Source organism: Dryas octopetala, chromosome 3 (genome assembly GCF_963921425.1).
Source record: "Dryas octopetala chromosome 3, drDryOcto1.1, whole genome shotgun sequence".
Classification (NCBI taxonomy): Eukaryota; Viridiplantae; Streptophyta; class Magnoliopsida; order Rosales; family Rosaceae; genus Dryas; species Dryas octopetala.
This window is the reverse complement of record NC_141368.1, coordinates 18651380-18678884: the sequence shown is the minus strand read 5'-3', so window position 1 is coordinate 18678884 and position 27505 is coordinate 18651380. Positions and strand designations below refer to the sequence as shown.

At 35.6% G+C, this 27505-nt stretch overlaps 4 protein-coding genes across 7 annotated transcripts; 2 read left to right on the top strand and 2 right to left on the bottom strand.

The window, feature by feature from the left end:
- Positions 1-89: 89 nt before the first annotated feature.
- On the top strand, positions 90-6502 carry LOC147291564 (zinc ion binding protein). Its single transcript, XM_086236979.1, has 7 exons — positions 90-479; positions 673-919; positions 1029-1174; positions 4142-4229; positions 4320-4466; positions 5902-6051; positions 6133-6502. The coding sequence occupies exons 1-7, from the start codon at positions 268-270 to the stop codon at positions 6184-6186; spliced, it is 1044 nt and encodes a 347-aa protein (XP_086093105.1). The 5' UTR covers positions 90-267; the 3' UTR covers positions 6187-6502.
- Positions 6503-9901: 3399 nt separating this feature from the next.
- Positions 9902-18122, top strand: LOC147291563 (CO(2)-response secreted protease-like). The gene is made up of 11 exons (XM_086235406.1): positions 9902-10036; positions 10307-10413; positions 10530-10627; positions 13115-13270; positions 14182-14293; positions 14471-15008; positions 15089-15189; positions 15377-15619; positions 16237-16351; positions 16588-16801; positions 17111-18122. Exons 1-11 carry the CDS (start codon positions 9950-9952, stop codon positions 17659-17661), a joined length of 2322 nt encoding a protein of 773 aa, XP_086091532.1. The 5' UTR covers positions 9902-9949; the 3' UTR covers positions 17662-18122.
- Positions 18123-18584: 462 nt separating this feature from the next.
- On the bottom strand, positions 18585-19585 carry LOC147291562 (putative germin-like protein 9-2). The gene has a single exon (XM_086235408.1). The coding sequence runs from the start codon at positions 19222-19224 to the stop codon at positions 18601-18603; it is 624 nt and encodes a 207-aa protein (XP_086091534.1). The 5' UTR covers positions 19225-19585; the 3' UTR covers positions 18585-18600.
- Positions 19586-24014: 4429 nt separating this feature from the next.
- LOC147291561 (MATH domain and coiled-coil domain-containing protein At3g58270-like) lies at positions 24015-27213 on the bottom strand. 4 transcript variants are annotated; one of them, XM_086237422.1, is made up of 4 exons: positions 26862-27213; positions 26629-26750; positions 26366-26526; positions 24015-25001 (listed from the first exon to the last, which is right to left on the bottom strand). In XM_086237422.1, the coding sequence occupies exons 2-4, from the start codon at positions 26733-26735 to the stop codon at positions 24160-24162; spliced, it is 1110 nt and encodes a 369-aa protein (XP_086093548.1). In that variant the 5' UTR covers positions 26736-26750; positions 26862-27213; the 3' UTR covers positions 24015-24159. The 4 variants fall into 4 exon arrangements, with proteins under 4 accessions (XP_086093548.1, XP_086093546.1, XP_086093547.1 ...); XM_086237420.1 differs by having other exon boundaries at positions 26629-26743; XM_086237421.1 differs by having other exon boundaries at positions 26629-26740.
- Positions 27214-27505: the final 292 nt, after the last annotated feature.

Genomic DNA, 27505 nt, shown 5'->3' with positions numbered 1-27505 from the left:
ACCCAGGGCCCTTTGTGGAAATAAAAAAATGGTAAAATGGATTGAACAGAATTACAGAAATATCAGGATAAACTATTAAACTGGGCAGAGGGCTGAGGCCAGAGGATAATCACCAACCGTAGAAATATCAGAATCCGCAATTCCAAGAAGATCGAGCAAGACTGCAAAGAGGAACCGAAACGTGGTCGTATCTTGAGCAAGGCTCAGCAATCGAAAGAGAAGCAACAGGAAACTGATAGGAAGAAAAAGAAGAAGAAGAAGAAGAAGATGAGACCGGTGTGCCCATTCGTGAAAGCCGCTCGACCAGCAGAGCCGAGCAAGAAAGAGTTCTCAGCTGATCACACCGCCACAGTTTCCCCAAAATGCCCCTTGGGTTACGATTCTCAGACATTCAAGCTTGGTCCTCTCAGCTGCATGATATGCCACGCCCTTTTGTTCGACTCCGCCAAATGCGTCCCTTGTTCTCATTCCTTTTGCAGGCAAACCATACCATACTCTGAATTTTCATTGTTCCTTTATTAGGTTTCTTTTATTTTTCTTAAATTTCATTGTTTTTGTATTGGGTTTCTTTTCTTTTCTTGATTACTTGTTTATTTTGTTCTTTTTTTTCGAATTGGGTTTCTTTTCTTTTCTAAATTGCTCGTTTGTGTTGAATTGGGTTTGTTGTTTTAGAGTTTGTATTTCAAAATTCAAGGACTGTCCATTGTGTGGAGCTGACATTCAAAAGATCGAGGCGGACTCCAATCTTCAGGGTTTGGTGGATCGCTTCATCGAAGGTCATGCCAGAATCAAGAGGGCTCATAATGCAGAGGATAAACAAGATTCAGCGAATGACAGCAACAATGATAATAACAAGAGAGTTATATATGAAGACGTGTCTTTGGAGAGAGGTGCTTTTTTGGTGCAACAAGCCATGAGGGTCAGTATTGTATTGTATGGCCTTTGATTTGAGTTCCTGGTATTGCATTCCTTTTTCTTGCTTTGCTGGGTTAACTTTTTGGTGCTGTCATTTATTGTATGCTGTGTAGGCATTCCGAGCCCAGAACATAGAAAGTGCGAAATCAAGACTCAGTCTATGTGCAGAAGACATCAGAGATCAGTTAGAAACGATGGGTAACACGCCAGAGTTGTGCTCTCAGCTTGGAGCTGTTCTTGGAATGCTTGGCGACTGCTGGTCTGTCCCCTCTCTCTCCCTCCGTTCTCTTTATATACTCATATATATATATATATGTATGTATGTATTTTATAAATTACACTGATTTACTTTTCATGGTATGCATTTGGACGGTTAATCATTTTAGTGATTGGTTCTGTATCTTAGCCTTTGTGTGAATGGTTTACCTGCAATGGTGTTCGTACATGAATATAGAATAAACAAGAGGTATGTCAGATAGTTACTAGCACCAGCTAAGCATGTCAGTTTTTATCAATCTATTTGTTTGGTTCTAACTTCTAAGTATACCAAAAAGATGGAGAAAGCCTTACAGGATTGGAATTTGGAACTGAGACCTAGAAGGCTAGAATGCTTCTGGAATTTTTGTTTTTCTTTCCATACTGTTTCTCTGAAGTCAACAAGTTTTCTGGTCTCTCTCTTCCTGTCACCGCCAAAAAAAAGTTCTAAGTTCATTAGTATATCTGTGTAGGTTGTGATAAAGCATGAAAACTGACATTTGTATACAGGGAGAAGAGAACTGATTGATTTCATCAAAATTTGCCAACCAAACACACAAATCTTCCCCTGTCTTCCATTGTAAACCTTGCTTTACTCTATTTCCAAATAGATCATTCCCAAAAATTAAGAAAGGGCAAATTACATATACATCCCCTGCCGTAAGACCCAAAACACAGAATTTATTTGTGCTTTATTTTTGTGACACTTAGACTACTGTGGTTTCTTCTGTCACAAGAAATGGTTAGTTTTGATAGAAAATAGGGCATATGTGTGCTACGTGATGTTTTCTCGATTCTTAAAAAAATACTTGGTGAAAAGACCAGAAAACCCTCTTTACTCCATTCTTGCTGATACTTTCAGTTATTTTCAAGGTGCATTGAGTAGCTTAACTTAATTTTTTTTAATAAGAAACATTAAATTTATTAAAAAACAAGAGTACTAAACAGTAGTCCATCATATGCTATTGATACGAAGAAAACAATACAACACATCAAAGAAAAAAGAACTCAGTCCTAAACAACACATCATATGTTATGGTTTACTGAAAGTTGTGGGTGGTGACCTTTTGTATTTGTTGAAATGTTGGTCATTTACATGTGTTAGCAAACCACATGGAGTATAGTGTCACGAAATAAACCTGTGTTTTGGGCCTAACTGTAGGGTCTCTCTCTCTCTCTCTCTCTCTATCTATCTCTCTCAGTGTGTTTGGCAATTTTAGTTAGGAGGGAAGGAGAAAAGAAACAGGTATGAGAGAAAAGAAGAGAAGTGGAGAAGAGAGAAGATTCTTAATTTTTTTTTTTTTTTAATTCTTGTTTTGATGGGTAGGAAAGAAATGGAAGAAAGTCTTTAATTGAGACTATTTTGAAGTATTTGAAGTCAAATAACGCAAATCTCATTTCTCTGGAGATATCTCCACTTCTATATCAGACTGAACTGGTTTTGTTTTGGTCAATTTCAGATAGAATTGAGCTGAACTGGACTAGTTTTGGTATGAATCATGATTGGTCAAAATAGGCTAATACCAGGTTTGATTAGAACTCAAAACGAAACAATGAAATCTAGTTAGAACCAGTCTGTTTTGACATGAACTTAAAAAACATGGACTGGTTCAAATTGGACTAGGCTTGTGAGACCAACGATAGCTAGGGCTTAGGTAGCATGTGTGGGCACGTGGGACAACTGTTGTTGACAAAAGCTGCACCACAGGGAAGATTGGTGACTTCTGACATCAAGGATGGTTTTGGTTGACAGAAAAGAGGAGTGGTTTGTTAGCATCAGTGATTGACGGTGAGGCCGATGTAGTTTGTGGGAGAGTGTATCGGCGGTTTTGAACTATTTTTGCACCAACATGTAGATCGCTTGTTCTGATGTCTTTGATACCTTTTGTAAAAAACTTTGCTTGGTGTTGCTGGTGGCGCATGCAAACAAAGATGGTGGTTGGCACTGGTGTCTGCTTGGTTTTTGTGGAGGTCGACAGCAAGGTTAGTGGCTGGAGTTTCACTAGTTAATGACAACTAAGACAGTTGCAGTGGCAGCAACTTTTTGGTGACAGCATGTGGGTTGCATGCTTGATGCATCCAAGGTAGTTGGTGGTTGGGTTCTATGGAATGGGTGATGATTTTAATGATTTTGGTGATGGTGGATCAAAATTTGATTCTAATATTAATTTAGGATCAATAAAATGTGTTTTTTTTAAAAAAAGACATTACTAATTTAGGACACAGGAAGAAATAAAAGAAGAGAGAAAAAGAGATGAAGAGGAGAGATATAGAAAAATGTTGGGGAAGAAGAAACAAAGAATTAGGGTTAACTTCAATATCTAAACTGTCAATCAATTTGCCAAAGTATCCAACTTTATTACAACAGGGCCTTTTATAATTTATATACGCAATCCCATAATTATAAAAGTTCTAAGATACCCTAATAAAATACTCAAAATAAGTAATAATTAAACCCGAATAATAAAAACCCTACATTACTATGATCATAGCTAGCCAAAGAATTCATTTCTAAATTCTACATGTATAAATAAAATAGATCGAATCTCTAAGTTCGCCTATACATTAAACACATACAACTCCCTCCCCAATCAGTCACCAACAAGGTAAATTATTGTTTGAACACTATATAGCCTATGGTTGTCCCTGCACTGACAGTCTGAACTGAGGGAATAGTGGATTATCAAGTCTGCATGCACATTAAGTAATCACCGCACTGTTGTTTAAATGTATGGATATTATCTATTTGAGGATAGCTTTCTAAGATTGCTCAAAAGAACTTTGAGATTAATTCTGATGCACATGATCTGAGCTTTAGGGCCATCTCAACATTAAGTAATCACTGCAGTGCTTAATGTATTTTCTGGGTATGCATATTCTAGACTGTTTCTGCCTTCATGACAAATTTGACAATGATTCCTGATGTGTTTTCTTGAGTGGACTTTTAACTTATCATATAATTTTTTTTCAGTCGAGCAACGGGAGATGCTGGTTCTGCAGTCAATTATTTTGAGGAGAGTGTTGAATTTCTTTCAAAACTGCCAAGAAATGATCAGGAGGTTATTGCATCCAACCTTTACTGTAATATCCACATTATGTACGACCTGTGCTTGCCCTGATATTGTGGTTTTCTTTAAATTCTTTTACAGATAACCCATACACTTTCTATTTCACTTAATAAAATTGGAGATCTTAAATACTATGATGGAGACCTGCAAGCTGCAAGATCTTGCTACTTCCGGTCATTGAATGTTCGACGTGATGCTGTCAAGCATGATCCAAATGTTCCATCCCAGGTCAGCAACAATTTTTTGATCGTCACCCCCCTTGTTGTCATCATTAGGTTTCTTTTCTTTAAATTATTTTATGAATATGACTAGTTACACTCTGTTTTTTATATTTAATGTCATTTAAATACATTTGAGACATATTGATACCACTTTAGCTCATTGTGGTCTGGCATCAGATGTGTTGGTTTGTATATTCATATTCAAGCATAATAATTTTTTTAAAAAATTTTTGTATCTTGCTTGTTAATCTGAATATACATCTAAGTCAAGAATCACAAGTGGAAAGGGTCCATTGTATTGAATTAGGATCAATTTTTTGAGCAAATATTACTGCTATTAGGCTGTAGTATGCCTCAATGTGAAAAAAACTTGTTGGTAGGAACACTGAAAATGCAAAGTTTATGTAGCATGGATTTAAATAAGTTAGGTTAGGCGATTCTCATACTATCTATGTTGAAATTGCACAAATTTCAGCCATCCATGTATGTGGGGTCCAAATCAGACCTATACATGCAGGATGTTAAGATTTCTGTATTGTATAATGTGTTGGCTCCAACTTTGTGATGGATATGGTCCTGGGAGAGTAAGTGAGACTGACCTAAGTTTCTGTAGGAATTTCTTGCTGTTTTGTCAGCACACTTTATGTATATATGATATTCGTATGATGGAGCACTGGCCAATGGTAAAAAACGTTGAGCTCTGACTGATATCATGATCAGAATTAGCTATATTTTAAGTCTGAGGAAGAGCATGGATAAGAGAATAATAACATTATTTTGATTTCGAGTCTTGTTAGTTTATTTAATTTTATGGAAAAAGAAAGGCGTTGAGAATATAAAGTCCCACTTCATACATTCTATGCCTTGCAGTATAATATTTAATACTGTAAGCCTCCACATCTATTGTCAATCGGTTTTGAGTTGTATGCTCTAACTTTTACATGTCAGAGTGGACAATTCATATATGCGTTAGGCCCAATTTGACCACAGACATTCTTCGTCATCAATTCTTCCATACAAGAGGAGGCGTGTTAAGAATATAAAGTCTCACATTAGACATTCTAATTGCCAGTTGATTTTGTGTTAAATACTCTTAACTTTAACCGAAGGTTCATTGAAGAACTTTAGAGAAGCTTATTTTGTTTTCAGATGTCTAGCTATAGCTTTTTAAATGTGGACGTCTAACCCCTATCTTTTCTCCCTCTCTGGATCCCTTTGCCTTGATCAACCAAAAGAAATGAGATCATAGCAATTTTTTGGTTGATTACAACCATGGAACTTTCTGTTATTTATAAATTGTGGCCCAGATTAATTACTGAAACTCATCTACCATTAGAGTCATTTAATGTTTTAATTTAAAAGATCATTTTTATTAATTTTTTTATACCAAATGCATTGTGGTTCCTAACTTTGGCTTTGTGCATTTCTTCTTATGACTACAGATTCTGGATCTAGCTGTTTCATTAGCAAAAGTTGCAGATGTTGACAGGGGTCTGGGGGACGAGGATGTGGCAATTAATGGGTTTGAAGAAGGCATAAAATTGTTGGAATCTTTGAAATTAAAATCTGAAGACACTGGTCTTGAGCAAAGGGTAAGATTTCCCTGCTTGACTTCCATTTGATAAGTGGTTTGGATTCGAAGAAATTGATTTAACATTTTATTTGAAATGCAGCGGCTTTCAGTGGTGGAGTTCCTTAAAAGTCAAATTGCGGAGAAACAAACCTAATTCAATATCTGACTTCAGGTGTCCCCCCAAAAAGAGAGAACCAGAGAGATATCTAGTTAAATAAATTAGCTGTGCTTCTATATCCAAATGAGCTTTTGCTAGGTAAGTAATAAGCTCAGTTAGCATGGTCAATCTGAGGAAGATAGAGTGCTGTCAGTAGCATTTATGGAGAACGAAGTGCTGGTTGCTATTGCACCATATTTTTTCAGAATTTGATGCCTCATAGTCATCCCACACAGTTGTATATAAAAAGTTTCATCCACTATATAATTTGCAACATAATCTTTTTTTTTTTTTTTTTTTTTTTTTTTTTTTTTTTTTTTTTTTTTTTATCTCTTCTCCCCCTTCCCCCCTCCGTCCTCGTTTCTGCATTTATTCTCAATGCTGAAGTGCGTAATGCACTTTCTTCCATGGTCATAAGATGATGGCAATACGTTGTATTCATATAATCTGATTCTGTTTTCCTTTTCCTCTCCTTATACGGATATTTACTGGCATATTCAATACTATATTGTGATGGACCAAGTTGTGACTTTGTATAAGTTCAATCTGTTAAACTGAAATGAGAATCTCCATATACTGAGTATTTTTTTTGTTGAAGCTCTTTTGGGAAAGCTGAACGTGCATGTGTTAGGATATCAACCTGCACAATTTGCAACTTAATGTTGCCAGTGATTGCATGTTTTGTCCTCTATTGTTAATGTTGATGCTTCGATGTCATGGTAGTGGTGGTGGTCTAAACTAATGCACATTAGATTTAGTCCTACTTTTAACAAAAGTGTAGAGAATGATGGTGTTCAATATTGGTTTGAGTCGCAAAACGGCAAAAGCATACAATAAAGGGGCAAAATTGAAAGTAGATGAAGTGGTACACCTCAGATTAGCTATCCTAGCCTAATCGTGGTTGGGGTTTAGAAGGTGGATGAGTCTAAGAGAGAGTTTCTTCTTGAAATTGTAATGCACTTAATTCTCAAAAAATAAAAAAAGCTTTAGTATCAGACTATCAGTCTACTGCTGAGTTGTTCGCATGCACTTTCCTTGAAATAAACTTTCCTATTCATAACTAGCTATAAAAATTAAATTATTAAATTCCAAACTCAGATTTGTTGATCTAATAGTAGCTATTACTTATATACACAGTTTGGCTCATATGAAATTAAATTCGGAATGTAAACTCTTAGAGTCTTAGGTTACAATATATAATGTAATGTATTGGGACATCTCAACCAATTTTCAACTGGGAAATTTTATTTATACCCAATAATTTGCGCTCTTTATCTTACATTTTCACTACACCTTACATTTACTTTAAATAATTGTCATATGAGACCACCTCTCATGAGCACTCAAGTCGTCAGGGCTTAGTCAAGACTTGAATACCATATGATGATACATGATGACAATCCTATACCAAAATGTTGGCATACGGCAATATAAAATATTCATCCTATATGACAACGTCTTCATGCATATATAAAATGAGCACCAGGTATTGCTCTATAGGGACATAAGATAGGTATCATATATCGCCGTATAGTATTCAGGTCCATACGACCTCACTAAATAAGATAAGAGTATTTGGTGACCACCGAATGAGCTACCACAATTCGAAACCCCTCTATTGAACAGTTTCAACATATTTTGCTGAATACATCCATTCGAAAAGAGGGTACTAAATCTCTGTAAGGTATTCGGTAGTTACCAACCGAATACCATTGTGTTGTTCGGTTAGTGGCCACTGAATGGTCCTTGCATAATGTACAAAGAGTAAATTGATTTTTGTTTTTTCTTTTCAAAATATCATTTGTGCTTAATGCTCAATTCATATTGAGTATATATACTTGTCTATTCATGGTCAATTCATATTGACTTTAAGCATCTCCACATTGTTTTAATTTGATTTTGGATTGTATACTCTAAACTTGTAGATTTATGCACCCAAACATTATTATGGTCATAGTGATCACTGATCAGTCCCTACATACTCTACTCATTTGCATGTATAATGCTTAAAGTCATAAGATGCTGCTTCCTACTGCATGGATTAAAAATTAAGTTGTCATAAAGCAGATAATTAATGGTGCTTGCACTTGCAAGGCTGTACTACACTTTTTTTTCTTCCAAACTCATTCATCATATAGCTAGCCCAAGACAAAAGAGAAAACCAAGAATAATTAAAGAGGATATATCTTATAAATTATACTGAGAAATGCGTAAAGGAGACAATAATGGAAAAGGAAATGGAATAAAGGAAAACAGAAAAGAAAACTGCACATGCCCAATTAATATTCATGCATGTGAATGATTTTCTCCCTCTGTTCTCTCTTTTGCAGGAAAAGAGACATTGCTTACTTGCATTTCAAGTTTATAATCTGCTTTTTCCATGACTACTCAAAATTAATAAAAAAAAAAAGAGGGTTGGAATCGGTAGTTGAAGACTTGAAGTGAGCTAGATATATAATATATTATTTTGTTTACTTTTTCTATACAGTTTCTAATTATGTGGAGAAGTAATTATTATAAGTAGTAGCTAGTAATGCCATGATCCTGTGTTGACTCTATTAGTCATGAGGATATTCATAGTTTGTCAGCAAGGATACAGGGAACAGTAGAGAAGTAGAGATACAATATTAATATTGCTTAAGAACCAAAAAAAATTCACAAAGTGCGTTGAGACTTGAGACTTTATAGTTTTATTTTTATTTTTATATTTGTTTATCTATTAAAAAACCTCATGGTGAAATGATTTTAAAGAAGGGTGAAATTTTTTAACAATGGTAAACATCAATTAATAGGCCAATTCCGATATGCTTAAAAAACGTGTTGGGTAGTTCGAAGTTTTGAAACAACTATCTTGTACTATATTTACTGATCACATTATTGATTGTATCTTTCACATTTCATTTCACGCCAATTTTCTTTTAACTTTTAAAGATAACAATAAAACTAATTCCAAAACTTAGGGTGACATAACATTTTCCCATAAGTATGGTTGTATTTGTATAAGTTGGAGCTCTTGCAGGGTAGCTTTGTCAAGCCTAGTTCTGGTTTTTGTTTTTTGTTTTTTTTTTTGTTTTTTTTTTTTTTTAATAAAGCAATAACATTGCATTAAAACAGTTCTGGTATGTCCTTTGCGAGGCGAATAAGCATTAGCCAATAGAGCCTCGCTTCTGATACTTGTGTGTTGGTCCATTCATTTCGGTGTCGTAGGGATGTTAGGAGTTTAGGCTGCTTGCCACAAAGAGAGACTAATAAAGATTAAGAAATATCATCCTCTATTGATTTTTTTCACTAATTTTGTAAAACAAAATTACGATGTTTTAAATTTAAAGATTAGAGAGAATTATAGCAATGATCTTAAAACTTTATCTCGAGTATCACTTTGGTGCACAAACTTGTTAATTTTTTGAATTCTTAAGCTTTGGATTGAATGCTCTAAACATCTAACTTTAATACAGTATTATTATTATAGGAATTGCAAAAACTTAATGATATAACAATCTATAGCTAATAAATAAGAAAAGAATGGAAATTTTTATTTTATTTTTAAAATTATAAATGCTTTTGATAGATGCATTTAAGGACCACAAAAGTATGAAAGATGCTTTGCTCATGGTTCAAGCTTCTTGATGAGTTGATTAAAAAGCTTTCATTACTTCAAACTGTGCCTACAAATGTGTGGTTCTCTGCCTTGTGAAAACTCCTAACAGCTCCATTGGCCTTGCTAACCCAATTCCATTTACTGAAGCACTCCACTCATCTAATGACTCCCCTTCTGCTGTTACTCCCTTTTCTCTCTCTACCCTTCTTTCTCCTCTCTGGTGCCACTACTTCAACTCAGATTCCCAAGGTAAGTCTGAAATGGGTTTAAACCCAATCTACATCCCAATTTAATTTTTGTTTGGTTGCTGAGTAAAATGGACATTGAATTGTATTAAGATATTGGATTTTAATTTGCTCACTAGCAATTCAACCCATAAGGAAATGACATTCCAAAATTTTCTTCATGTTCTTCCATTTTCTCTCTGCAAGCAAAGAAGATATATACAAGTTCTTGTCCATCTTGTCATTATTGTAAATGAGAATCTTACTGTGAAATGTTGTTATATATCATTGGCAGCATCATGTGGTTTATATGGGAAGTTCATTATCAAATGGAAATGGAAGAGATCATGCTGAAGCTGCAGAATCAGCTTACTTGCAAATGTTGTCATCCATTGTTCCAAGGTTATACATATCATCATCATCATCATCATAAGCATCAACATCACCTTTTTTTTTGGTCTGATCATCAACATCACCTTCTTGTTGGGTTTTTTTATATTATAATGTTTCTCTGCCAGGCATGAGAGAGATAGAATATCTATAATCCACAAGTATAACCATGCTTTTAGAGGATTCTCTGCTATGCTTACAGACAGTGAAGCTTCTATTTTATCTGGTAATTTCCTCTGTCTGTTCTTTCTCTTTTATTTTATATATATATACAGTCCATAATGTTTTTAACTTCCAATAATTTGATTCATTATTTCTGTTTCAAAAGTTTTTCCTCCAATTTCTCAATGACCATGAGATGGCTTCTTAGATTGTATTTATAGCTAGCTAGTCCTGTTTTCTTCATACCAAGGCTTTGCTTGTGATTTGGTAGAAGGCTGTATATTAATATACATATGACGTACTCTCTCTCTCTCTCTCCTTCAATTATAATTACTTTAATTAACTAAATCAATCCATTCTAGAGCAAGAATGATTATAGGCCAGCACGAATTAATTAAACCAACTACCCCACACCAAAATGTAAAAGGATATATAAAAATAATTGAATCCCCGGCAGAAACAGCTAGCCTTTGTATAATATCATATACAAAGCCAGCTGATTTATCTCACTCAATTATTTAAAAAGCAAATTACATTTTAGTATTTTAACTATAACTCGTTTTTCAATTTAATATATCAATTTTAAAAAGTTGTATTATCATACCGGCTTAAATTTTCATTTCGTGTCAATTTTATACCTCTGTTACATTTTCCGTTAACAATGCCGTTATCTATTAATGTGGCATACGCGGACCCCACCTTTAGGCATTGACATGGCTTCCAATAATAGCCACATGGATTTTTAAAAGATTTTATTTGATTTTTAATTACTTTTTAAAAGATTTTGTTGAATTTTTAATTAATTTATTTCCTTTAAAAATATTTTATTGGTTTTTTTTATTATTTTTCATCTATGTGGCTATTTTTAGAAGTTACGTTGATGTTTAGTAGTGGGGTCCGCATATGCCACATTATTGCTACATCAACAGATAACGGCATTTCTAATGAAAATTGAACAAAGATATAAAACTGACACAAAATAAAAATTGAAGTATAATAATGTAACTTTTTAAAATTAAAGTACTAAGTTAAAAAATGAAGTATAATTGAAATACTAAAATGTAATTTACTCTTATTTAAACAAATCGATCAAACTACTCTTCACACCAAAAACACTTGGCCACATGTAATGCTGCCGAGAGTCCAATGGACCTGTGTCATTCTTTGGGTGAAGTAGTTCAGATAAAATTTCGATCTGTAGCCCAAGCAAGGTAAACATTATTGGGCCAGGTGCCTCATCTTCATTTTAGACTGTATGCTCAGCCTTTCTCTTATCGGCCGCGTGCTTGGCCTACGAACCTTTGGTCTTGTAAGATTATGATTCAAACAACTACAAAAATACATTGACAAGAAAAAACATAATATAACTACAAATACAATTTCAGGCTTTTGAGTAGATTAAAAACATGATGTTTTTTATTATGATTATCATGTGAACATTAAATGAGTTAGTTGACACGATTATTAAATGGATTGACATAAATACGGTACGACCGGTTTGACACTTTTAATATGTATACATGTGAAAAAAAAAAAAGGTGTGCTATTTGATATTTTGAACTCATTCTTTACTCACATACCCATCCTACTCTCGTCACCCCCTCTTTCATTTTAAAATTTAAAAAACACTCACTACACCCAATCCATTTTCCAAACATACATCCCAATGTGTTGGGTTCGTGTCGGCCCATTTAACAATCGTGTTGTGCTCGTACCGACCAAAATAGCTAAAACCTAGGCATGGCACAACCATGATCCATTCGTGTCATGCCTTAAACGGGATAGCATGAGCCTTTTTTATTTTTGTTTTTTAAAACCAAAAAACTTATCTTATGATATTTTTCATTTTTCACTGGAAAAATTGAATTTTCTTATTGAAAAGTAATTTAAAAAAGAAAAAATAATAATATTAAACTAGTCGTAGCTAGTTCAGGCTAATTTTATGTTTGTGTCGTGCCTAATAAGTTAAAAAGTTCAGCTCGCATTAGTGTCGGCCCACCCATTTGACACATCTAATACATATAGAACACACAGTAACTAGAACAAAATACAGCTCACAGCACTTTTAAAAGCACACAATTAAAAATCCCATCATTTGAAATTGGAGTATCTTCAAAAATCAATTGGCAATAGACAAAGAGGCCCAACACCTCATAAACCATTAAGCAAGGCCATATTTTTCCATTGTAGGATATTTCTCTCAACGCATGGCATCACTTAAGCAAAACAAGTGAACAATTTGGGTGATGTGGGAGCACGTGTGGCCATGTGTATATTGTGATTCTAATAAATTAGAGCATTCAATCCAAAACTCATAAATTGGAGCATTTAATTCAAAACTAATTGACAATAGGTGGACATGCCCAATACTTATAAATTGGCCATATTTTTTCAATGTGAAATCTTTTTCAAAACACACAACACAACACTTTTTCAGCAATTTATTCCCTGGTGTAGACTGTAGAGTAGGGTGTAGACCCGTTGGTAAGTAAGATTTATGCATTTCAAAACTTCGAGAAAATTGTATATTATTTCACAACATGCATTGCAGGCCATGATGATATCGTTTCCATCTTCCCCGACTCAATACTTGAACTGCATACAACACGTTCCTGGGATTTCTTAGAGGGGAAATCAGGCAGGCTTTCAAGCAATAATTATCTGCCCCAAAAATCAAGTGATGTTATAATTGGAATGATAGACACAGGTAGGTAGCTCCTCATCTCTCTTTGTTCTTATTCATTTCACACTAACTTATGGTTTTGTTTCTCCTTTCTTTTTCTATATTTGTTTTCTTTTTTAGACACTTTAAATTAATAATGCATTTAAAGGAAAATAGTTGTACCACAGCTAGCTATAGCTTGTGGGGTAAGGGAAAGAAAGGAAGAAAATCTTTGATTTCACAAACAGGAAGAATGAATTGGAAGAACATTAGATTGATATTCAGGGGACAATCAATTATAAACTCTGTCTTCTTTTTTGTCTTTTCCTAAAAGTCCTTCAATATTTGGGAAATGGAAGTAATTAATTTGTTTATGTAAATCCCTCTGGCCCTGCATCAAGATGTCCTTAAGCCCATCTGTTAGGGGTTATGAATAGGGTTTATGGGCTACCCAAGATGATGCAACTTGAAAAAGAAAATGCTGCACTCTTGAAAATCATAATATGGTTTTTGCTCTACTTTGAAAAAAAAAAATAATAATCAAGTACGTTTTGTAGTATGTGTATATAAAGATCAAAATAAAAATATAAAAAACAAAAAATATCTACATGAATGTAAAAGGAAAAAAGGGAAAACATACTTGATTAAACTGGTAGTGCAATAAATGGTCTTTGTTAACCTTGGGAACGCTTGGTATGTTTTTGTTTTCGTTCAACAAAATAAAAAAGTAATAATGATGGCTACTCCACATTTTATATGGCTTACAACTTACGAAAATTAGCATGACCAAGAAATCTTTAAGTTAACATTGAATTTAATAGCCAGCTCTAAAGTTCCAAATTTCCTATATTCTCTGTGCAACCAGCTGAAGTAATTATAATACATTATGTTACTAACGAATTCAATTATTTAGAAACCTCATTATGTAGTTTAATTTTTCATTTAATGTATTGAAGGAATATGGCCTGAGTCTCCTAGTTTCAATGATGAGGGAATTGGGGCAGTGCCTTCAAGATGGAAAGGTGTTTGTATGGAGGGTTCAGGCTTCAAGAAATCTAATTGCAATAGGTAATTATGTTGTCTCGCTTTCCATTGATAAGGTGTTAATCTCAAAGCTGTTTGACAAAGCTTCTAAATAAAAAATTAAAGAGAGAAAGGATGGATTCAAATCAATATATATTTCAAATCTATTTTAAAGATTTCTCATTGTATTACATCTTGATTCATTACATTATATTGTCACAGAAAGTTGATAGGTGCAAGATACTACAATGTCCAACCAACAACAAATGGTAGCCAGAGCTATTTATCCAGAATTGAGGGCTCACCAAGAGATTCTGTTGGCCATGGGACTCACACTACATCTATAGCAGCTGGTGTGCAAGTTCCCAATGCTAGTTACTATGGCTTAGCACGAGGTACAGCAAAGGGAGGCTTGCCTTCAGCTAGGATTGCATGCTACAAGGCATGCTCAGATGTTGGTTGCTCTGGTGCCACCATATTGAAGGCAATAGATGATGCAATTAGAGATGGAGTAGACATAATATCTATTTCCATTGGGATGAGCTCGCTATTTCAACCCGATTACTTAAATGATCCCATAGCCATTGGAGCATTTCATGCTGCACAAATGGGAGTCATGGTCGTTTGCTCCGGAGGAAATGATGGCCCCGATCCTTACACTGTCGTTAATTCAGCGCCATGGATCTTCACTGTTGCAGCTTCTAACATTGATAGGGATTTTCAATCTACTGTTGTTCTTGGAAATGGGATAACTTTCACAGTAAGATATTTAATCAAAGTTATACTAAACATTTCATTATTTTGTTTATGCAAAGTTTTCTCATATCTTGGTGTTAATAGGGTTCAGCCATAAATTTCTCGAATCTCACTCGCTCAAGGACATATCCTCTTGTATTTGGAAAGGATGCTGCTGCTAATTATACACCTATATCAGAAGCAAGGTGATCATAATTCATAATCTGCTGGCTCTTTTTTTTTTTTTTTTGGGTCCTTTGGAAATCTGTATTCATGATCGGTGTCACATTTTGGTAAAATTTTTGGTTTTAAACAATTCCAAAGGCAAAAAAGGAAAATCATCATTTGGCTTTGCACCTATTGAATGGAATTTCTTTTTACACTAAATTGCAGGAATTGCTATCCAGGATCATTTGATCAGAAGAAAGTAGTTGGAAAAATTGTTGTTTGCGTTAATGATGACCCGACTGTTTCAAGGAAAATCAAGAAATTAGTTGTAGACGATGCTAAAGCCAAAGGGTTGATTTTGATTGATGACGTTGACAAGAGTATGCCTTTTGATTCAGGCATTTTCCCCTTTGCTGAAGTTGGCGATATTGCAGGGTTTCAGATTCTCAAGTACATTAATTCTACCAAGTAAGCATTGCAAATTTATCCTGTCCACTTACATTGACAGATTTATGTGTTCACTTTATTGCTGTCCATGATACTCAATTTCTATTCTTATTCCTTGTACTGTTGCTCATTTAGGGATCATGTCTACCAACTCTGTTTGTTTGGCTTATCACAAGTTTTGGTCTTGTGCTACATTGTCCTATATGATGTGCATCATTTCTAGCCATCACCTGGCCATCTATTGTCACTATAAAGTGTGCTTTATTTGGCTAAAATGCTTCTTTTCATATGGAAATTAAATCAATCTCATTCTAATGTTCTAGCTGCTAAATATGTGATCAATTCTGGTCAGACCTATGTGATAGGATGATACCTTGCTAAAGAATATGGTAATTGAATTCAGTGATGCCTTAGTTCAAGTCAACTTTCAATGAGATCCAGAAATCGTTAGGTCCCTCACATCTAAATATGCAAATGATGATTGTGCAGCATGTGTTAGCTTGAACTTCTATGTTCTCTAGGTGCAATTTCAAGGGCACTCTTTCAGTTGAAGATATTATATTGCATGACTTTCTTAAAATGCATCAGTTCTTTACAACTGTGTTAGGCACACTGACTTTTCTATGCCTTCACAACAGAAACCCAACAGCAACGATCCTCCCAACAGTTGAAGTTCCAAGGTATAGACCTGCACCAGCTGTTGCATATTTTTCGTCAAGAGGTCCTGCAGAACTTACAGAAAACATTCTCAAGGTTATTTTCTTTCACTTGCACCTTAAAACTACAAATATTCAAACATATTGAGCTTGATGTATGCTCACAAGTGAAATTTTTGCAAATATTTATTAAGTGAGAAATAGGCTTTGTAAGTCATGATTAAGTCAGATTGGCACATGAATGTAAACATGCACTAATGTGTAATAGAATAGTGCATCTGTATTTGAGTGCAACATTAATTTACCGGAGTTTACACTTGACATGCTGTTCAGCCTGATATAATGGCTCCGGGAGTGGCAATTTTAGCTGGCATAAGTCCCAAGAATGAAGCAGGGAGCATCCCAAATGGGAAGAAGCCATCCCAATTTTCCATTAAATCTGGAACGTCAATGGCTTGTCCACACGTAACAGGGGCTGCTGCATTCATCAAGTCAGTGCATCGTAGATGGACTTCTTCCATGATCAAATCAGCACTTATGACAACAGGTATGTTTTACATGAGGTTGCATACTAACAATCTCTTTTGTATTTATCATACTTTGATGATATTGTGTGCGCGCATCACTCCTTTCACTTGATTTCATTATAAAAAGTTTAGGGAGATTTTTTGTGCATGCCAAAGGAAGCTAGCAATCATATTGCAAGACAATTACATGATTCTCCATGCATGGCTATAAAGCTGTTAAGTGCTTCAATTTTGAAACTTTACCTAGATTATATTTATTGAGTTGGTCTTAATCTTAGAGTACCAGCACATAGAGGAGATACTTATACCGATATCTGTTCCTTTTTCAGCAACCATGTACAACAACATGAAAAAACCTTTGACAAACAGCTCCAACAACTTTGCAAATCCACATGAGGTGGGGGTTGGAGAAATAAACCCAATTAAAGCTCTTAACCCAGGACTTGTCTTTGAAACCACAACAGAAAATTATCTTGAATTCCTTTGTTATTATGGCTACCCAGAGAAGAATATAAGATCTATGTCAAATACAAAGTTCATCTGCCCCAAAATCTCCATTGAAGAACTCATTTCTGATATCAACTACCCATCAATCTCTATTAGCAAACTCAACCGACACCAACCTGCAAAGATAGTTAGAAGAATTGTAACCAATGTTGGACCCCTGAATTCTACATACACTGCAAAGGTGCAAGCTCCGGTAGGCTTAATAGTCAAGGTTCTTCCGGAGAAGTTAGTTTTTGCTGAGGGTGTGAGGAGGGTGCCTTTCCAAGTCTCATTTTATGGAAAGGAGGCTCCTAGTGGCTACAATTTTGGGTCAATAACATGGTTTGATGGTCGGCATTCAGTTCGTACTGTGTTTAGTGTGAATGTTGAGTGAATTGGAATTCAAAAGTGTTTCTGCTTGGAGTCAACTAGAAGATAAAAGAGAATCGTTAACATGAGGAGGGGAAACATGTGAAAGAAAAAGGAATGAAAAAGTACCATACACATATATACCTTCATTTTAGATTCCTAATTTGATTTCTCAAGTCTTTATAATTGATCTGTATGTTATCACAACCCTTCTCAATATACATAAAGAAAAAGAGCCAGGTTGAGCTGAAGGCTCGTACGTGTTGCATAATTCGACGAGATCGAAGGCATTGTTTGGCCAGTTTAATTCATTTACACATTCTCCAACCCTCTCCTCATCCCCTTGACCCTGTCTCAGTCATTGGCTTTCCATCGTCCCATCCATACTTTGGTCAACGTATTTTTACTATTGTAACTAAGAAATCATACTCTATCTGATTGCATTATCATTTTTATTTGGACAATGTATTTTACCTTTTTTGTTAACAGCTTTTAAATTCATGAGAGGCCATGCCATTTCTAACATTACTAGCCTTCAGGAATAACTTTGAGGTTAAGGTAAACCATTTCAAACACTTGGTGCAAGTATTATATAATTTTGCAGGTTGGTTATTAATCTATAATATAGGAGTTAAACGGGAGTGGAGAAACATATATTTATACAGTTATGTTACAAATCTGAGACTTGGATTTTTCTGAATGAATGACAGCATTTTATTCAACAAAAAAGAATTAAGTAGCAAAGCTGCATAAAACATCAAACAGAACAACATGATACTAAAAACAAAAAGTAACCAAATTCTGCCGTATGCTAACATTGAAAAGAAAAATGGGGAAGGTGGGGTTGTATACTTGTATATGCCCTTTATTGTCTTTGTCAAATATATATGAAGCCTGCGCTAACACACACACACACACACACAGGTGCAGACGACAAAGATTATGGTGTTGGTAAATTAATCTCTCATTTTTGAGTGGTGAGGCCAGCCTTGATCTTCTTAACGGGGTCAACATCTGTCTTGAATGACTTGGCGAGGATCACGTCGTCAATGCCAGTGGTAAACAGAGTGGATGGCACTGAAACTGTTCCAGCACTTGCACTTCCAAACGCGGAAATGGCAATGGCTGGAAAGTCAGCTGCTGAGTTATACTGGTAATGGACTAATCCCTTGGGAAACACAAATATGTCTCCAACTTGAAGCTTTTGAGCATAGAGAACGTTTTTTGTGTCAACAAACCCTACTTCCAAGGAACCAGCAACAAGGAACAGAAGTTCAGCTGAGTGAGGGTGGGTGTGAGGTGGGTTTAGTCCACCGTTTGCTGGAAATTGAAGCACTGAGTATGACACACTCTGCCCGTTAAGAGCAGGGAACTCAGCCAAGCTAACTTTTGCTGCCTTAAAGGTTTCGGGGACTTTATCGAATGCTCCACGCAATCCAGTGTAAGTGAAAAATGTTCCATCAACGTTTGTGGTGTTTGGTGAGACTATGAAGTCGGAAATGATGTCCGGATCACCTGCCAGGACCCCTTTGGAGGTGGCCAGGGCAAGTACTAATAATATCAGTAATTGAAAAAATCTCAAGGCCATTGTGAAAAAAAATGGTTAGATCTTAAAACTGGACTATATTTTTTACTTGAGATATTAGTGGTGCTGGTAATCACTGTCTTGCTAGTCTGGTATTTATATACTTTTGTAGGAGCTGATCTGTTTCTTGTTGCTAGTTGCTGTTGAAATTTACTATGTCATTTGTCTGTTTTCTTCTTCTTAGCCTGATTGAAAAGCCACAAGCCGGCATGAGAGCTGTAAACACCTATGTAAAAGATCAGCTTGAATAAAATTCTTTAGATGTTTGAGAATGAGAGGAGTTTCAATTTGCTATAAGTAAGTTTGTAAATGTCTTGTTTTTGTCTACCAACAATTGGGCAGGCTGGGTCAGAGCTGGGCTTATAGAATGGATATATACTTGTATTCTTTTGGTTTGGTTTAACAGGAGCAATATATGGATTGGGGTGTATTCGGTTATAGCAGAGTTGAGTTGGGTGGAATTTCATGCCAGAAAAACTGTGAAAAGTAATTTTCAATGCCAGCTGGAAAAAGCATTGAATGCTATACAAGGAGACATATATGGGGTAGCATGAAATAGGCATATACTTGTATCATGTGTATGGACAATTGTAAACCAACCTGCAAAGATAATTATGACAACTGTATGCAATGTTGGAGCCCTGAATTCTAGCTAGGTACAATGCGAATATAGTTTTGGCTGAGGGTGAGTGAGGAGGGTACATGACCAAACGATTTCTGATTTAATTGATTTTTTGTATAGATGATCTTCAAAGAATTATCTAAGAAATGAATGATTCCAATCATAGAAATACACTGTAGAATGAGAATAATAAAGGAGAATGTAGATTGAAGAAGGTGGATAGCATTCCCCACTTGTGTTTACAAAAATATTAAGGTTTCAAAAAAATAGAGTTATTGATGGAAATACTGACAAAATTAATATCGATATTGGTAAAAATTAAAAAAAAAATTAAGAAAACTTATATGATTGTTTGTAGATAAATTCACCGAGAGAATATAGACTAATCACATACCTGCATGTGACATGTTGACTTTTCAAAATTGACTTGGTCAACACATCAGGTCTACGTACTCATGACTTGACCAATTGTGGTATTATCTCTATCAACACCACTATTGCGCCTCGCCCCTCAATCGACTACGAGGGTTAACAAAATATCAGTTCAGTCAAGAACATCAACTACCGAGCCGAGTACGACCCAAAAACTTATTACGTCGGCATCACGAGGTAACTCTTATGGTCGGGTTGGTCAGTAAAGACCAATCGCGAGAAGCACATACCCGACTAGACCGTGTGAAACTTGATATCATTACGAATTGATGACCTAAAGTGTAATGCTTGGTTCGGCTCGGATAAGCAATGGGAGCCGAGCCATGTAAGCCGCCATTCCAAGACATTGGGATAGTATTCAAACTACACTTAAGTGTTCATGACATGGCACCTTACACCATCTGACAGATTCAACTTCAGATGGGACATTTAGCTCCACCAATTCCCACAGAGGCATGCTTACATTAAATGCCATTTCTTTGGGTGGTTGTGCATGTTACTATTCTGAGCTGGTGACGTGTCCTCATCTCCACCTCTCATCAACATGCAAGTATATATACTTTGCCTATAAATTGAACCCTCTCAACACATTGCAAGGGTTCACAACCTATTTTCACACACACAAACTCTTAGAGAAAATACCTAGAAACACTTGTCTAACTTAACCATCGGAGTACAGTTGGCTACTACCATACTGGTGCTACTTCTGGTGACTTCTTGTTCATGCAGATTGCTTTAATTGAAGCTCTCAACAAGTTAGCTCATCCAAAACCCTTGAGATAATCCATAGAGAAGACCAAACATAAGACTTGATCCACTGTTTGAAGTTGTTGCATTGACTCACCAATTTTTGCATCAACAATGACTAACATGGAAATTTTTAATGAAACTTGAGAAAATATTTCTGTGATCAAAATGTATTATTTTGACTAAAAAAATTAACAAAATGTATTATTTTTACCAAATCTCTTATGCGATTCAAGTGTACCAGTAAATCATGGTATGCTACAATCAAAAGTCTCAACTTCATAGTCAAACACCTTTCCAACAATCATGGATTTCATGCTTGTTTCAGCCGAACCATATCTTCCAGTTTTATGGTGATTATCAACTCATTTGTTATCCTTCAATTTAGTAGCTCTCATCACCCGTAAACTGATGGACAAACAGAGGTGGTAAATCGATTGCTTGGAAATCTCTTAAGAAGCTTGGATGGGGAAGAAAAACCTAATTGGCACTTCACCTTATCACAAGCTGGATTTATATATAACAGATCCAAAAATAGCTCAACTTCTGGGAAGTGTCCCTTTGAGATTATTTATGGCCCAATTCCAAATAGTCCACTCGATTTACTACCTCTACTAGTTGTTTAAAAGATTCAGTGGGGATGCTGATGATATGTCAACACACATCAAAGAACTATATTCCTAAGTTAGGAAAATGCTGGAGAAAAAAAAAAAGCAACAAGAGGTATAAAATAGCAGACAAGCATCAAAAACACATGAAGTTTAAAGAGGGAGAGTTGGTATGGATTCATTTTCGCAAAGAAAGGTTCCCGAAGGGGAGGTGTGGAAAACTTCAGGACAGAGCTGATGGACCATTTCGAGTACTGAAGTGCCTTGGTGAGAATGCTTATCAAATAGAACTGCCTCCAGACATGGAGGTGTCAGAAACTTTCAATGAGGCTGATTTCTAGCCATACTACGAAGATATCCATGAACAGGGCTTTGTGACGCAGCGTGGCAAAAAGTCAAAGACATTAGAGAAAACCAGCGTTAACCCTAAGAAAGAATCTGGAGTTCACTAGAGAAATGAGAGAAATTTCAAGGTTTTCTGATTAAAATGACAATAATAATCATACAAGCATCCAAAAAAGTTGTTTAAATACTTTCACAACCCTAGACGTTCGGAATTCAAAATAGAAATAAAATGGAAATAAAGTGCAATTTAGAAAACTTATTCAAAAACACTAGTCGTTCCCTTCGAATCGGTATATCAAGGACCCATTTCTGACACTGGGTCGGGCTAAAACTTGTTCTTTTTCTTGGCTTTTTGGCGGTTGAATTCAGCGAAACAAAAACACTGGGTCGGGCTGAAGCTTGTTTCTTTCCTTTTCTTTTGTTTGTTACTCAATTATAGTATTAGTGTCATAGAGTGACAATAGCATTCAATTCAGCGAAACAAAAACAAAAGAAACAAATGTTTGAAATGCCCGCTTTCCGAATGCCCATTCTAAAAATGGACCAAATGAAAGGAAAAGGAGCGTTTGGAATTTTCAAACAAAAAAAGCAGCTCAAGGTTGTTTGAATACTTTTCTACAAATTTATTTTTTGTGGGGTAGCAATTAAATAGTATTGAGAAATTTTGGGTGTTAATATCAGATGTAGTAAAGGACATGTGCAAAAATGGAGCATTTTACTGGGTCATTACTTATTTTCCTTCCAGCTAGGGGACTTTGGCATACTGATGAAAGTTACCAACATTCTTTGAAACAAAATAAGCTCTAATGAATGAATTCTGGAAGAGAAATTTTATTTAATAACCCTTTTAAATATCCCTTAAAACTTTTTTGACCCCCTAGCACCAAAATTAATAATTATAACCCTTTATAACTTAAAATATCCATATTCCCTTCCATATAAAACTTTTTTTTTCCTCTTCCCCAGCCAACCATTGCCTTTCCCTCCCTCCCTCCCTAGCCAACCAATGCTCCCCTCGCCGCCGCACCCCTCGTCGCCCCAACCACCGGCGCCCCCATCCCTCGCCGCTGTAACAAACCCAACAGATGCAACAACAAACCCAGCAAAATCCAATGAAAAAAAAAACCCACGTTACCCAGCAAAACCTATAAAAAAAAAAAAAAAAAAACCCTCGTCTCCCCTCTCATCGCCCAGCAAAAATCCACAAAAAAAAAACCCAGAAAATGGTTGATTCTTTGAGAGATCAGACTCATCAACCCAACAATGGAGAAGAAGAAGATGCAAAATTTTCATATCTAGTCAAATTTTGGCGACAAATTCGACCATGTGTCGACTATAAATTCGACCATGTGTCGACCACAAATTCGACCATGTGTCGACCACAATTCGATGGAATTTCTAGTTGCCACACAGTCAATTTTTTGTCGACATGCGACCACAAATTCGACAATCTTTTCTCCTCTTTTGACTATAGCGCATTTCTCCTCTCTGGCTATAGTGCATTCCACCATATATGGGTTTTCGAATTTTTTTTGTTTTTTGTTTTTGTCAAATTTGAGTTAGGAGAGAAGGAGAGAGAGATAGAGAGAGAAGATGATGGGTCGTTGGCCGGTGCCCACCACCATCCTCCACCTCCCCCACCCTCTCTCTCTCTCTCTCTCTCTCTCTCTCTCTCTCTCTCTCTCTCCCAACCCATTTAGAGAAAACACCTAGATTTGGGTTTTCAAATTTTTTTTGTTTTTTTTTTTTTTTTTTAGATTTGGGTTGAGAAAAAAAGGGGAGAGAGATAGAAAGAGATGATAGGTCGTTGGCTGGTGAGGGAGGTCACTCTCCATGGCTGTTGCAGGAAGAAGGTGCAACAAGTTGAATTTTGTGTCGAATTTTTATATGAAAGGATATTTTGGTCTGAAAAAATGTAAAATGGTCATTATTGTTAGTTTTTGGGCTAAGGTGTCAAAAAAGTTTAAGGATTATTGAATAAAATTTCTCATTTTGGAAATACGAAAAACAAATTAACCATGCTACTCACAGTTTCCCTATTAAGGAATTGCAAATTCTAATACTCATCTTAAAATACTATGAAACATTGTTTAACGCATAGCTAGAATTCATAACAGTCCAATTTTGCATATATATTGCATACATTGCACATCTTTGCCATACTAGTGATATAATTTTTCAGCACTAATAACCCAACTCCCTTTCCATATTTGTCTCAGTAAACCTTTCTTCTGCCTCTGCCAAGTCTCCTTTTGATACCTCATGCTCTACCTCTGCAACAGCTAGCCTAGCCCTTAACCCCTTCATTTCAATCTCCAAAGCATCCACATCCTCATTCAGCTTTTTCACTTGTCCTGCCCTTACAACAAACTTCTTCATACCCAAGGCGGATTGAACATGGGGCTCCAGCCAAGCCAAATCAAACTTAAATGCATCAAGCTCCTCCCATAAAAGTTTAAGCTGCTCACAGGCATCCTCGGTCATATCCTTAACCTTTGTAGTCTTCAAAAAATGTAGGAGTCGACCCAAAGCTGTGAATGCCCATTCAGAAAACATACGACTTCTTTTCTGTTGGCACTCAATCAATGAAGGATGCAATGAACAGACTTCCTCGAGCAGTGGAACAAAAGCTTTATCTATTTTCCCTAAACCCCTGAAATCCACGAGCTCACCAACCGGGGCGGGGGGCAATTCCTCATGTTCCTTGACCATGGAAGGGTAAACAGGGACATCAGTAAACTGGCTGCAAACTTGTTCGGAATTTGGTGAATCCTGGTATCCAAGGACTGGTTCAAGATGACGTGTCGTAAGTGGTATTGGAGGTAGTAAAGAATCCACATTTGAAAGTCTCTGCAGCCTTTCATGTTCTAAAAGCTTAATGTCAGCCTTACTGATTGCAACCTCGGCTTCCACGATACATGTATCATTAACAAGAAACCCATTTGTGTGGTCACAAAGCTCACTTAGAGGCATGAATGATGTGAATCCCCAATCACTTTTACTTTCACTGAACACATGTTGAGTGTCTGTAAAATCAAAATATGAAGGATCACAAAAACATTATTAAAAAATGCATAGCTCATCAAGAGCTAAAAAACTAATAAGGAAGGAAACTCATTGCAATGTTACTTCTATATATAAAGTAATGTTCTCTTCCCATATAGTGTGGGATGTTTGGACCACACATATTTCACCTGCTCATTGATCTAATTAAACATGAACACATGCAGATTGAGGAATTTTGTTTATCTAAAATTAATTTTCCACTAGTTAACAACTTATTTTAGGCCAGACATTGTTAGATTAAGTTGCTTATTTCAAAACTAATTTCTGAGCACAACCATTTTCATTAACATATAGTGAGAAGCAAGTAAACTTCCACGAAACAACGGTATTACTAAATTAAGAATGGTAAACAACTAAACAAATCTTTGAATTTAAACTTTTCACTTTCAGTCAAAGATAATAGAAGAAAATAAATAGTGCTCTAATATTTCTTGGTTTGGTTATGTAGAGAAAATGAAGGGACAATAAGGAATAGAGAACAGAATGTTATTTGCCTTGAGAGAAAATACCATCGGTTGAGTACTTCCTAGAAGGATGAAATGAAACAAGAAAAATAATATATACATTGAACAATAAGAAACTCTCTCCAAATTCAATTATTTTCTTCTACAGAAACCTGCCTTGTTTTGGAATGAAAAAGTTACCATTCTTCTTCCTCTCTAAATTGTCATTAATGGTTTGTCCTCATTTCCAAAGAATTGTTAAAAGTTTTTACTGCAACAGAAAATTGTTAGGTAGCAAATTAAGGTTTATTGTAAAAAGATAAAACGTGCAAGAGGGCAATCAGGCATTGAGTTGCAATCTAAAGTATTATAATCTATTAACAGAATAAAATCTCAGATCAGAAACTCTAAGCGTTACACCACAATATATAATGTATTACACCTCCATCTCCATACATTATGAATTGGTTTTGGATTAGATACTCTAATTCTACACAATCATTCTATTAGAGGAAGTGTGAGAAAGAATCAAAGCAAAACTTCCATAAGAGGATGCAAGAATCACAAGTTCCATTTAATATATAAATAAATGAGCCTTGCCATAAAATAACTAGACAGTACGGACAGAAAGAAAACATGTACAAATGTGAAATAAATTAACAAGATGAAGAAGAGTAAAGGAATTAAATACCTATTCTATTAGAGGAAGTGTGAAAAAGAATCAAAGCAAAACTTCCATAAGAGGATGCAAAAATCACAAGTTCCATTTAATGTATATATAAATGAGCCTTGCCAAAAAATAACTAGACAGTACGGACAGAAAGAAAACATGTACAAATGTGAAATAAATTAACAAGATGAAGAGTAAAGGAATTAAATACCTATTGTTATGGACTTATTGCTGTAAAGTTGATTAACCACAGTCAAGGTGAATTGGGCATATCTACTCCACCCAGATGGCAATTTTGAAGTATCTGCAACATCCAAATATATCGACAAGTAGTGCTTTCCATTGCTTCCCTTTGGGTATATCACAATCTGCCTGATCATCAAGTAACCAAATATATATAGTCCAAATATATACCATTTGAAATACCAGTCAAGAAAAAAATATAAAAATCAAAATTAAGAATGTGAAACATACCATTTAAAATCACCGACGAAGAAAATCTCAGAGAAGTGCTTGTGGGTTTTCAACTTAGAGAAGTTGTCAAGGTTCCATGTGAATCTCATAGCTACAAGCTCCTCCATTTATTCTTCTAATAACTCAAACGAGCACATAAACAGCAAACAAAAAATTAATCAGCACAGATATATAACACCCAATATCACACAACAGAAACAAGTTTAAAAGAAGACCCATTAACTCAAACATACCTTCCAATCGACCAACCCAAGTTTGCTAGAGAGAGAGAGAGAGAGAGAGAGAGAGAGAGAGAGAGAAAGGGTCAGGCTAGCTGTACAGAAGCAGAGGAAGGTGGAGGCCAATGACTTTGTGGATAAGATATTTTGGTTGGCTCTTATCACTCAGACACGGGAGCAGTTGCTTACCCATAAAGTCAAAACATTTTTTCAATTATTTTTTTGCTTTGTTTTATTTTACTTTTTATTTTATTTTCTTGTTGTTGTTGTTGTTGTTTCCAGATCTCAATGGGGAAAAACCAATAGAAGACATGTAAAAGCGATAGCTGCATGATGAAGAACAGGAGAAAAGGAATCTTTACTGTGAGGGATGGCTGTACAGGGGTGTATTCAGGACTCACATATGGACTGAAGGTCCTGCAGCAGATCAATTTTTGGGTCAACATATCAAATACATCCAAATTACAATTTATACCCCAAACTATTGGGGGTTCGCATTTTGCCCCTAAATTAATTTTTCTGACACCCCATATTGTGTTTCATCAACCATACGACCCCCGACCTATTAAATACGGTGCTTTAAATAAAAACTTAAAATGAGAAAGAAAGATAACTCATAATCCACTCAGCCCAAAACTTAAGTGGTAAGACAAAAATCT